This window comes from Carya illinoinensis, chromosome 13 (genome assembly GCF_018687715.1).
Source record: "Carya illinoinensis cultivar Pawnee chromosome 13, C.illinoinensisPawnee_v1, whole genome shotgun sequence".
In the NCBI taxonomy this organism is placed as follows: Eukaryota; Viridiplantae; Streptophyta; class Magnoliopsida; order Fagales; family Juglandaceae; genus Carya; species Carya illinoinensis.
The window spans coordinates 1,572,657-1,585,912 of NC_056764.1; the positions used below are offsets into that span (position 1 = coordinate 1,572,657).

At 33.4% G+C, this 13,256-nt stretch overlaps 1 protein-coding gene and 1 long non-coding RNA gene across 2 annotated transcripts; one reads left to right on the plus strand and one right to left on the minus strand.

Annotated features, from left to right (window-relative positions):
- Positions 1-7,309: 7,309 nt before the first annotated feature.
- Positions 7,310-8,643, minus strand: LOC122292630 (cytosolic sulfotransferase 15-like). Its single transcript, XM_043101071.1, has one exon. It carries the CDS (start codon positions 8,626-8,628, stop codon positions 7,618-7,620), a length of 1,011 nt encoding a protein of 336 aa, XP_042957005.1. The 5' UTR covers positions 8,629-8,643; the 3' UTR covers positions 7,310-7,617.
- Positions 8,644-9,803: 1,160 nt separating this feature from the next.
- Positions 9,804-12,294, plus strand: LOC122292682. The gene is made up of 6 exons (XR_006236987.1): positions 9,804-10,218; positions 10,680-10,744; positions 11,057-11,121; positions 11,305-11,473; positions 11,602-11,684; positions 11,842-12,294. It is a non-coding gene; the product is annotated as an uncharacterized LOC122292682 (long non-coding RNA).
- Positions 12,295-13,256: the final 962 nt, after the last annotated feature.

Genomic DNA, 13,256 nt, shown 5'->3' on the forward strand with positions numbered 1-13,256 from the left:
CTATTTTTAAAAAATATTTTAAAATAAGAAAAAATCTGAATAAAAAAATTAGAAAAAAAAAATTAAAAAAGAGATAATTTTTCCCTAGATATAACAAAGAGCGGCTTAAGTTGCACCGCTCTAGAGTATACATGGGACCTTAAAATTGACATCAATTGATTTGTTGCCGACGTTAATATCTAAATAGTGGTACCATGTATATATCCTGAGGATCATCTACGTTCAGGCAGTTTTCCTCGTGCTTTAATTAATATTATAATAAATTAATAAATGCGGGCGCCATCCTTAAGCTAGTTAGCTGTTACCATTTTTTTGGGTCATGTCGTCACGTTCACACTGTATTGAATTGAGATGAGTTAAATTTAGAAACACTCATAAAATTTTTATAGTAGCTAAACTTGATTTGCAATACCACGAGTGACCCACTCGATTTCTACATGCATGTAATGTCGGAACTCCGACCTTTATATAGCTTCTCACAAGAACTCCTCGATCTCTACATCAACAACAGTTTCGAACTCTTCCGGTTAACAAATATGTCTACTTCAATGGACCATGCATGTAAGAGTTGATTTTGAGTGTGGTGTGGTGGAGAAGTGTTTATCTAAGAGAGAATCAACCAAGTGGGGGAGAAGTTACTCTAAAAAGTTCTTGGAGGCTCTTAGGGTTTTTTGCATTTGTTCTCCACCCCTAGAACAGAAGTTAAGCTATTCTATTTATAGTTTCAATCAAAGGAGGCGCTTCAAAACCCTAAATTTTAAGTGATCTAGAAGTTTAGCTCAAGCGACGTGTCTAGCGATGGTCGAGCGGGAATTTCAATAAGGAATCGCTTGAGCTTAGTGTCGAGCGTTCCAATATGCTAAGATAGCTCAAGCACCATATCGAGCGAAGGTCGAGCGTTTGACTCTGTCTGAATTAGCTTGAGTGGCCTATCGAGCGCGTGTCGAGCGTTCTACTCTGTCTGGGTTCGCTCGAGTTCCCTGTCGAGTTAGGGTCGAGCGTTCCACTCTGCTTGGGTTAGCTCGAGCGCCCTGTCGAGCGGTGATCTTGCATTCAACTTTTGCTTAGTTTGCTCGAGCTCAATGTCGAGCGGTAATCGAGTGAAAACTCCTGCGCGGTTTTAGGAAGCTCACGCTGCTAATGTGCATCCAACCATAATTTGGAAGCAATTACTCTTTATTTGCATCCAATTCTTTTGCAACGTATAAAAAATTGATGCAAAAAGTCATATTCTTTGTAGTGAGAGATGGCAGAATGAATTTTATGAGATTTATCTAATATGAGTTTAAATGTATTTAGATGTAAAAATAAGTTTAGATATATTTATAAAAAAAAATGAAAAAGGTTGTGAATTATGAGTCATTTATGTAAAGAGATTTTGAATTGAGATAAATTTAATAATTTGTGAGTTGGGTGTTTGAATGTTAGACTAAACTTAAAATAAGAGTAAACTGAATTGATTCCAATTCAAGCCAAGTTTATTAATTTCAACTTAATTTGAAATAGTCATGATCAAGTTCATGTAAAGCATCGATATTCCAATATTTAGATAATTAAACTAGAAAATTAAGAAAAATAAAAGTTCCAGCCATATAATATTGCATGCCTAGCTGTATATCTATTAATTATTTGATGCTAACAAACAATATTATCACTGGCCCTCATGATCATATTCATGTATATATATATACACATATGTATGCTATTATTCATCATGATCATATTCATGCGTACATGCATGCTCTCTCAACCAAAATAGTAAGTGTGTATATATATATGCTCTCTCAGCGAAGTTGATCTCAAGTCACCAATTAACCAGCTGAAGAATTTTCGCCTAGCTATAGCTAGTTTTTTCTTCTGAATCTCTACCAAAAATATTGATGTGATCTCGTGCGTACCTCTTCATGATCATGAGTACTCTCATTCATGTGAGGATTCATATATTTTATCCTTTGAACTTCACATATATGCAGCTTGTCGATATTATATAATGCTTAATCTCCAAATAAAAAATAATCAAAGGTCGAACCAGGTTCAAAACTAGTTTTTTTTTTTTTTAAATATATTTCAAATATACTAAATAAATAAACCAATTTTAGAGACTACTACTGGATTTTTGTCCAAGTAGAAAAATCCATAATAGGCATATTGTGGCCAGGCTGGCCGGATCAGAACTTGCATTAATCTAACGATATTGATAAACTAATTAACAAAATTAAAATTTTAAAAAAAGAAATAATAATTACAGTCATGAATACGTTAGTGTAGTGTAATCATTTTAAAAAGAGTGAATAAATATAAAAATTATATGAAAAAAATTAATTTTTTAATAATAAATTTTATTTTTTAAAAAAATAATTGCACGATAATTATATATTATACCTGTATTATGTAACATTACTTATTTAAAAATTATTGATTGATATTTGATGTGAGTTTGCAAAAAGTCCCACCACGTATATATATTATTCCAAACTCAATCCAAAGTGGATAAAAGGATTATATGTAGAAATTTACTAATAGACTCGACAAAATTTGAGAACCTATATATCAGTAGCAGTGAAGAGAGAAGCTAATTCCAGTAGTAGTAAAGATCCTTGTGAATTGTGTGCGCGTGAAGCACATGAAAGCAATGGTGGCTCTAGCTGTCATGGGAAGAACCAAATCCAGTAGTACCTGACAATGGTGTGTGATCTCTGTCATAAAATTATAACAAAAGGGCCCATCCCATTGCATTTACTAGCTAGCTAGGAAGTTAATGTATGGAATGCGAACGTGGTGGCTTCTCTGAAAACTAGAGCTGGATCCTGCAGTTTGGGAATCTGAGTACGAGGCTTCAACTTTCAAGTTCTGACTGTCACAGCTGGCTCTAGATCAGTTAATACAGAGTACTACACAATACATCCGGAGCAAATTATTAACTGTCGATGTACTACACAATACAGCGTACTAAAAATACTGTTTCTCTCATTTACATTTATTTTATTAATACCCACCTCCTTAATTATTAAATAAAATTAAAAATTAAAAAAAAAATCAAATACAAAAAAAATTATAGATAAATTATAGTTAAATAGTAATAATATCATTTTCCTTCACATTTATATAGACAATGCATATGACACAATAGAAGAAAAAAATGACAATAAAATATTGAATAAGAGCATTCTTATTTGGTGTGCTAAATCATTATTATTTTTTATAAAAGATTTTTATTATATATAAATAAAGTGACATATTAATATTAATTTTTTATATTTAAAATTTAAATTAGTACTATTTTTAATAAAATTTTTTTTTGACCAATCATATTAGATTTGTGTAGAGAAAAAATCTAGTTACAAGCACAACTGCGTATTAATATATGCACTAATCTATTATGATTGATCAAAAAATAGATTTTATTAAAAAGAATACTAATTTAAATTTTAAATATGAATGAATTATTATTGGTATGTAAATTGATATGTAACTTTATTTATATGTAGTAAAATTCATGTGTAAATATTAGTATGCAGTTATGTTGTAACTAGATTTTTCTTTTATAAAATTTAGGGAGTCAAATTAACTTTTTGACAAAATAAACACTCCATTCGATTTCTATTTTAAGGTAAAGATTTATGATGTAAACAGTAACTTTTTATATATGGGGAGTTATTATTTGTTCCTAAATTAATATATATATATATATTTTATAGGAAATAGTAACAAATGTTGAAATAAAGTAGTGAAAATAATAATAAAGAAAAAATATAAAATAATTATTTTAATAGAATATAAAAATAATAAGAAATGAGGTGTAAGAAATATTTAAAAATGAGCAAAATTAAGAAAAAATTAGAAAAATTACAAATTTTAACTAAAATTTAAGAAAAATGATAGTAAACCAAATGTGAATGCCGTAATGATACGCGAAAGAAAAATAAAAAATAAAAATAAATAAATTGTTGAGGAGAAGCTGGAAAGGTAAGTAGAGCGGAAAAATATAATTATAAGTATAATTGTGTATTAATCTGTGTATTAATGTGATGTGATTGATAAAAAAATAAATTTTAATAAAAATAGTATTAATTTAAATTTTAAATATAAATAAATCAATATTAATCTACATATTACTATGTAATTATATTTATATATAACAAAACTCAATTAGACTGGAATGAAACATGGTAGTAATGTACGTGGGCGTCCACCTGGGCTGCCTCGCTCGTTGGATTGGACCATCTCATAATTTTTTTTTTTTTTTTCGTATAAAAGAAGCATCTCATAATTAAGTATGATTACCAGAAATTATCAACAAATAGATAAGGCTGAGACTGTGAGCCTGCAGACATGTGTACTGATACGGCTATGACTTGAGTACGAACGTACGTTCAGCTAACATTCAACGTCCTTAAATTTTATTTTCCTAATTTTTCTTTCCAAAAATCATTACACTCCCTTATAAATTAGGGTTATTCTATTATTACCTATCAACTATTTAAGTATATTTTAAATTTTTTTATTTTCTTTTAAATATTTTTAATCATTAAAAAAAAATAAAAAATATATAACTTTATCGATACTTATTTTTTTAATCATTAAATAAAAAAAATTAAATACAAAAAGAGTAATAAATAAATAGTTAGGGCTGTTCATCCGGGCCGGATTTTATCCGGCCCGGACAGGAATCTGGTTCAGGTTTTCGACCCGGGTCAAATCCGGGTCGGTACCCGGATTTAAAAAATCGAATTAATCCGGTCCGGGTACCGGATTTTAAATCCGGATCCGGGTTTAAAACCCAGTACCCGGGTATATAAATGAAAAAAAAAAAAACCTAGCCGCCCCCCCTGACAAAATTCAGACCCCTCTCTCTCTCTCTCTCTCTCTCTCTCTCTCTCTCTCTCTCTCTCTCTCTCTCTCTCTCTGTGTTTTTTGAGCATTTAGATCTCTTCTCCATGGGGGGAGGTTCTTTCGTATCAAGAGTGTTTTGGGGAAGCCGAAACCCTAGCCATCGTCGCCGGTGACTAGCAGAGGCTGCCGTTTGGCTAGATCTGCTATTTTCTTTTTGGGTTTTATTTTTTCGCCCAGATCTATAACCTGTTATGTTGTGGTAGTGCGTGAGTAGTGTTTTGGTTGGCTAGATCGGCTCTTTTATTTTTGGGTTTTATTTGTTAGAGTTTTGTTTAGTTTAGATTCTTTGTTGTTATTATTTTGTTAGTTGTAATTGGTTGGTTAGATCTGCAGAGTAGCATAGGATTGAAGATTATAAGGCATGCTACAAACGTAAAACATTTTTTCAACTTTCTGCTTCCACCCTTTGGTGGTGGTTGCAGTGAGCATGAACCTGTTTGTTTTTCTTTCTATTGTTCAGTATATTTTGGTGCATGAGAAATTACTAGATCCTATGCTGATCAACTTTCTGCTGTTTGTTTATCTATATATCATGTTATGTATTGACTCTTATAGCTTCTAATTAGGATTAGGGAAGTGGGCATTTATGTGTATACCAGAAGGTCATGTTCATCATTTGCTTGGGAGAAGAAGTGTCAATATCATGGAATTGGTTACGGTTTCTTTTTACTATTTTGCTAACTGGGTTTCTTTGTTTCAGGTGGTTTCAGGTAGTATAAATGTTTATTTTATTTAGAGTCTTTTGGAACTTAGAGATAGAGGTATAAAGTTAATTTTGAGTTCAATGGGTGATCTAGAAATTCATCGTGAGAGGGACTGAAGAGGTATAACAATAGTTCATATTTTTTTAATATTTTTTCATAATGCATATTTTGCTATATACATTATATATGTCAATATACAATTAATTATCAATATATTTATCAATTTAGGGATATATATTAAATATTGAGTAATTTCTATAGGTTATCGACTCTATTTCTATATTAAAATAGTTTTTGGTTTCAATTCACAAGAAAATTGGTGATTCCCAAGAAAGCATTAAGGGGGAAAGCTCTACTTTCAGGTTTTGTTTTGGAGAGAGTTCTGTCTTCTTGTTTCTTCCCATTGATGTCCTTATTGTGTTTATGAAATGAATCATTCTGGGGCAGAAAGTAATCAGAGAGCAGTAGTTGAAGTTACAAAGGACAAGAATGGAATTGACCAGATCGTTCTTCAGAACACTCGAGGAGCTTCAGTGAGGGTTGGATGGATCCCTTTACGTCCATTTTTCCATTGTTTAATTGCTGGCTTTGATGTTTTTCTTTTCCCATGGCTTTTGTTTTCTTCACTTTGGTGGCGATGCATAAAGAGACAAGTGCAAGGAATGTTCTTACCAAATTAGTTCCTGTCTGTTGTTGTGTATTGGAGTTTAATTAAAACAATGTATGTGTTTTGTAATATTTTAAGCAAATCAGTTCAAACAATGTAATATTTAGTGGATTTTTTTTTTCTTTTTAGGTTAATTAGTTGTTTAAACCGTTAGCTTATATGTATGTGTTAACTATAATTAATTGATATTTTTATCATCATGGACAAAATGATATAAAATATAAGTTTTTATATAGCAAAAAAAAAAAAAATGCATTCAACAATATTTCTTGAAAAAGTTGCAATAAAATATTGGATATTTTTATAAACATTTTTTCAACATAAAAAATTAATAACAGAATGATTTGAATTAAAAAAAAAAAAAAAAAGCCCGGGTTTTATCCGGAACCCGGATTTCCGGGTTATAAAAACCCGGATCAATCCGGGTTTCGGACCGGGTCATAACCCGGCTATATCTGGGCCGGAACCCGGTCCGGATTTTGAATCCGGATTCCGGTCCGGGTATACCCGGATACCCGGTCCAAAACCCGGATGAACAGCCCTATAAATAGTAGTAAAGTAATAACCTTATTATTTTCCTATAAATTAACCAACGGGTTATTTTTTCTGCAAACTCATGCATGGGCACGTACAGCTTCGCAAGTGCCAAGAGAAGCATACATACATACATACATACATACATATATATATTATATATATGGTCGTACTGCTCATTTTTGCCTTCCAATTAAATCAGATAAAAAGGGCTGTCGAAAAACACTTGTACATATCATGCATATTGATGATCATGAATCCATTGAGAACTTGTGAATATATGATCTTAATTGTAAGCACATGTGGGAGAACCATCACGATCATCTACCACATTAAAATCAAATCTATTTAAATTTTGTGTAGATAAATTTGAACCTTTGATTATAATATGCATGACATGAAGCTAGCTACCTAGCTTTCTGATACGTATATATGTTGCTCTGATTGGGAAATAAAGGTGTCAATTACCCACCGTGAAATTAAACTCTTATATTTGAGTATGGCCACAGGATTATTGAAGAACCTCCTGAAATCTTTAAATTTAATTATACTGTAAAAAACTGAAATTCTTTTATATATATGCATGCGAAGATCACTCACTACATTGTTTGAATATCAGCATATCATAAAATATTTATTGGAACGATATCTTATATATAATATGATCATCACCCTATTCTGTCCAACAGTACAGGTGATCAGGTAGCTAGCTAGAAATATCTCTCACACATAAGGATGCACGCTGGCGCACATACACACACATATATAAATTAGCACAATTAACGTGACCACATGTATTAATGCTTGTAGTGGTACTTATTAAGAAAACACCTTAAACGACAAACCAGAACCGCCTAACTTCTCCTCCACGACTTTGGTTAATTGCTCCACCTGCCTTGGCGAGAGATAGTTCACCCAATCTCCCACATCACCCTTTCTAAACAAGTTCTTGTTTTCGAAGTTCTTTATAGACTTGCCAGATTTGTTTACCTCCAAATCCTTCATATTCTCAAAACTACACAGCTTTGCAATCTTTTCAATAATCCCACCTCTCTCCTCCTCCAAAGAAAATGGGAACCCCATGAACTCTGCTAATTTTTTCAAGCAAGAACTGATATCTTCTTTCATGTCCTCGTACTTCAAGAACAATATCTTATGAGGTCTGTCTGTGCTCTCCTTCCAGTAGCCCAACATGTGTTCCCAAAAGGGACCAAACCCAATGACCCCCTTGCAGTACATTTCAAAGGCTTCGTCTAGTGACATTGGGGCTATAGATCGTGGCTTTATTTTGTTAATGAAATGCCACGAGGAGATGAAAGTGTCAAACGGGTTTCTGCTGATATAAACCACCCGACAGCTAGATTTCTTGATGGAGTTAGGTAAGGAAGCAAATGGAATATGAGTGCCAAAAAGCCTAGGCTCTGGAAGTTTGGAGAGGTCAGGAAGCTGGTTGTTTGCATAGATCTTGTATTCAAAGAATGGTACAAGATCGTGGGGGTTGGATGTAAGCAAAGGATGGTTAATGTTTGAAATAGCAAAACGCTTTCGATTCACGATGGCAAAAGCCAAGGCTTTCAACCATGTGGTGCCTGATTTTGGTATGGAGGCTAATACTACATCAGTATCGCTTGCTTGAAAGTGCTTTTGAAAAGAGATTATGGATTGGATCTCCCTTGGCTGGCACCAAAAGCCTTGGTACTTGTAGAGATGATGGGTTCGCCACCCTTTTTCTTTGGGAAGAGAAAGAAGAAGTTCCTTGCATTCTTGGCTTAGCTTTTCTTCTTCTCCATCAGTTGATTTCTTTTCTGCGTAACTTATGAGAACATGCATTGTAGAGGTTCTTAGTGCAGGTAGAAATATTGGTATGAAATTAGCCCACACGGACCACACACTTTATAGTTTCACTTCACTCATTGTTTTATTGCATGAGAAAGATTTAGCAATTTGTGCGCGTGAATCACATGCCTTACAGAATTAAGAAGTGGGAATCCACAAGAACCTCCTCGGGCATGAACACGTTGCCATTCATGCATCTATGTCCCTTGTGCCCACTTTTGATTACGCATGTTACCTCCTACTTTATAAAAAGATTTTATAAAAAATAAATTTATTTTAATATAATACAATAAAGCCTTCTAAAAATTAGAAAAAAAAAATATCTTTACTTACGTCTGCATAGGAGGCGGCTTTATTTGACCAAATCCTTTGCCCCACAGTAGTTTCCATGTGGAAAATGCCTTTCGAAGGCCGAGATTTTGAAGTACAAAATCACAGAATGAAAACTTTCAGAGAAGTTTTTTTCACCCTTTTTTGCCGTGAAAACCTCAGAGAAGTGATTGTTTGGTTGTAATTGAAGTTTTTAAAAAATAAGGATAGTTCGGTGCATGGTGTGAATAATATGTAATATTCCCAATTTTAAAAATAATATTGCTCCTGCAGAGAATAATATTACATAGAGGACGCAGATGAGTGGAGGGAAAGAGCTTTAATTATAAACGTCAAAAACGATCTTCCAAAGCTGGTGAAGAATTTAATTCTACAGTCTTCGATATTAATTTGCTTTAATATATATTTTTCAACTTTTTTTTATAAGAGAATTGAGAATATATTATAGATAAATTTCCGAATATTTTTCACTTAGTAAAAATAAATGTGTTAAATGACCTCACGTGTTTCAAGTTGGCAAAGAATAAAACACGTGAACAAACAAAGATACATTCAATACGAGCGTGTTGAGTGCCTTTAGGTGAAGTACTTGTGCCTTGTCATTTACAGGCAACGGGCAGGTGAGGCCTCTTGTCAGGGACACGCACTGACACTGTCATGGTTGTCGACATTAAGAACATAAACACATATTTTAAACATTAGGCTGGTTTGAATAGGGAAATGAGATGAAGTGTAAGATTTTATAAATAATAATAAAATTATTGAGTTGGGATGAAATAATTTTTAAAAATTGTGTTTGAATTAGAAAATGAGTTGAGATAATTTGTTAATGGAAAACTCTGAATGCAGGCACGCCGCGGAGCGGTTCGCGCACCAACGCTGACGTGGATTAATAAAACGGGGCGTTTCATATAAGTCTTTTAATGAGTTTTCCTTTCCGAAGCGTTTTGGCGTTTACTTTGATATGATTAAATAAAACGGCACGTTTCACTGAAGCGGGAAGATGAAATTTTTGGGTTTTGCCCCTTTTCCTCTCTTTCGATCTCACTAAACCCATCGTGTTTCCCCTTCCCCCGTCTGAAACCCCTCACCGAGATCACCTCTGCCATCAATCTCCCCCCAAACTCACTTTCGCAAGACTGAGTGGCTATAATACTCCTCCCCATCTGGTGGTTTGTTCTTCGGGAGGGTTGCCTGCTTGTGGACTCCGTGGCGTAGATTCGAGCCTCACAAAACCCTAGCCTTGATTAACAGGTATCTCTCTATGTATATACTGATCAGATTCTTAAATGTATTTCTGCTTGTTTCTTTTTCTTTGTGCCTCTTATTATGTCGGAGTAGTGGGTTCCGGAGCTGAGACACTATGCCCCATCAGTGCCCATTGTTCTTGTGGGGACCAAACTAGGTGATAGATTGTGTGCTTTATCAATTTGTTAGTTCCGTAAATTCCTATTGCCATAACTTTTCCCTTGCTTTAATGCTCTAAATAATCGAGTATGCTTGGTGGAAGACAAAAACTAAAGAATCAAGAAAAGTTCTTTTCTTGTCTGTCACATGGATGCATAAGTTTGGTATACATAGTTTTTCACAGAACAACAATTCGTGCCCTTTCTACATAGTTTTTCACAGAACAACAATTCGTGCCCTTTCTTCCTTGGTTTTTTTCATGCTTGTGTCTTGTTATTTTATATTTAATCTGGTTCCATTAATGGCAGATCTGAGAGAGGATGAACAGTTTCAATTGAATTATCCTGGGGCATGTACGATTTCTACAAAATAGGTTGGCTATGCACTCTGCCATTTTTTTAAGCTTTTTTTTTTTTTATTCTTCTGTTAGCTACACTATTGCATCTCCACATTCAAAACTGTACATGGATCTACTTTTCATCACCAGCAGAAAGCATGGGGGGCACATCGATCATTTTATCAAAGGGTTGTACAATTGCATTGGATTGTATGGTCCTTAGTCTGATGTTTATGTACCCTTGATTTGCTTATGCTGAAACAAACATAGTCAAAAACTAATTGCAGCCAATCAAGAATTTTGTTCCCATTTTAATAAAAGATTCTATATACCTCTTTCAATGCCAAGGTGAAGAACTAAAAAGGCAAATTGGAGCAATAGCCTACATAGAATGCATCTCAATGACGCAACAGGTATGAGATTTGAGTTCAAACTTGTTGCGATGACTATTCCATGTTGGGCCACCGTCACATACTCTTTTCTTGATAATTGAATGCCTTTTCAGGGCATAAAAGTATGTTTTTTTAAAAAAAAAAAATTGTAATAGACATTCTTCCAAGAATTGTGACATGAAAGTTTACTGATGAAACATGCAGAATCTGAAGGCTATCTTCGATACCTCAATCAAGTTGGTTCTTGATCCTCCAAAGTCCAAAAAGCCAAAGAGAAAGCAGAGGACCTACATTTTTCTGTGATCAATATTCTATTGTTCAGGGTTTTAAGCCAATTAAGGATGATGATTACTCTCCTTTTTCTCCATTTTGGGTCTGTGTATTGCAAAGTTTGCCTTGGATTTCTCTTTTGTTTGTTCCTCTATTTTCTAGGTTGTGTTTGGGTCTAGAGAAATTTGTAGATATTAGGGTTTTAAAACTAAAGATTTTATCTTTATTCAGATTTTATCTTTGTGGTGAGTTCCATACCCACACCTGCACATGCTACTGTCATCTACGACAATGATCAAATCTGGGATGAACATGTATGAACTTTTTCATGAATTGTCTCTACTGCATACATACATACATATATATATATATATATATATATATATATATCTATATATATTCATTCCAATTTTTTTTTAAAAAAAATTACTTGTTATTTGGAGTATTAATTGTTAATGCTATGTAATGCAGTCTTGAAATGGAAGTTTGAGGTTCAAAAAGGAAGGATGAAGCCTTGAGAAATGAGTATCGGCTTCAAAAAAATGAGGATGGGCTGATAAAACCAATGACCATAGGAAGCATTTACAATTATGGAAACAAATATCTTCTCTAAAAACAGAAGGGGGTCAAGTCTTCAAAAGAGTTTGAAGTTCAGAAAATGGACTGGAGATTGATTACGATAATCGTTTACAACTACTTTGGCAACACTAAGGGGGCTTTCTCAAAAGGCCTTCCACTATAGTATAGGATTTGTAACCAAGAGTTATGGTGAATAAATGTAAAGGCAATGTATTTGAGAATGCTTGGTTGTAAACATTACTCTTGATTGTAAATATTTTGTAGTTCAGAATGAATAAGCAGTGGCAGTTTTGCATTTTATCTTCATGTGACAGTTTTGCAAAGTGGTATTTTTATCTCTACCAATTTTGAGGCCTCCACTTATTCTCCTAATAAATTGTACAGATGTTGATTCAAACTGCTGAATTCAGCACATATTAGATTTACAATTGAGATACTAGACAATTCTTCACCCTGCATACATACAGTTTATACATGTAGTTTTTACTTTGATTGACAAACTGTGCTTATCAAAACTGATCAGTTTAAAATTTTGGAGAATCTTCAAAATTCTCACAATGCCCCATACATGAATGAAAGGAAATCCACCAGCTCAGTTTCCAAACTAAAATAACAACAAAGTATTGTACTTCTCTAACTTTAGTGTAAACAAATATAACAACAAAGACAACCAACTCCCACAGCAACTATTTGACTGCAACTATTTCTATAAATCTTTAGTTCTGCAGGCGTCCAGAGTGTTGTCCAATTCCATTTTCGATCTCTATCATTATTTCTGCACATAAAAAAAAAAAAAATAGAGAAACATATATAAGGGATGGATTAAACTTCCATTAAAGGATAATTATCAGAAATGATTAGAAATAACATAGAAAGGAATCAAATACTCATACCTAAATGGTTTGACCTCAAATCCAACAATCCTTGATGATTCTGTCACTGGATCTTTGTGAAACTTTACTAATAATTGCCAAGTGATTGTGAATAAAATGCTTTTCTTCCTTGCTCTGCAAATAATTAAGTTTCAAAAAGTCAAAATTGCTTATAGAACCACGTTAGTAAACGTTTTGGCTTGATTGTAAAAAAAAATGGTAATTCACATTCAAACTCCAATAAACTACTTCCTTACATATTCACTCTATACTCATCATCTATCACCCTGAAGCACTTCCCCAAGATTTTCAGCACTGTCAACTATTTTCTCCGGATGACAATAAGGAAGAGAATAGTAGGAATAAGGAAGCTGAGTTTTAGTAAAGGTCAATTTGTTCACTTTCACCTTCAACTCATTCCCCTGCAACCAATTT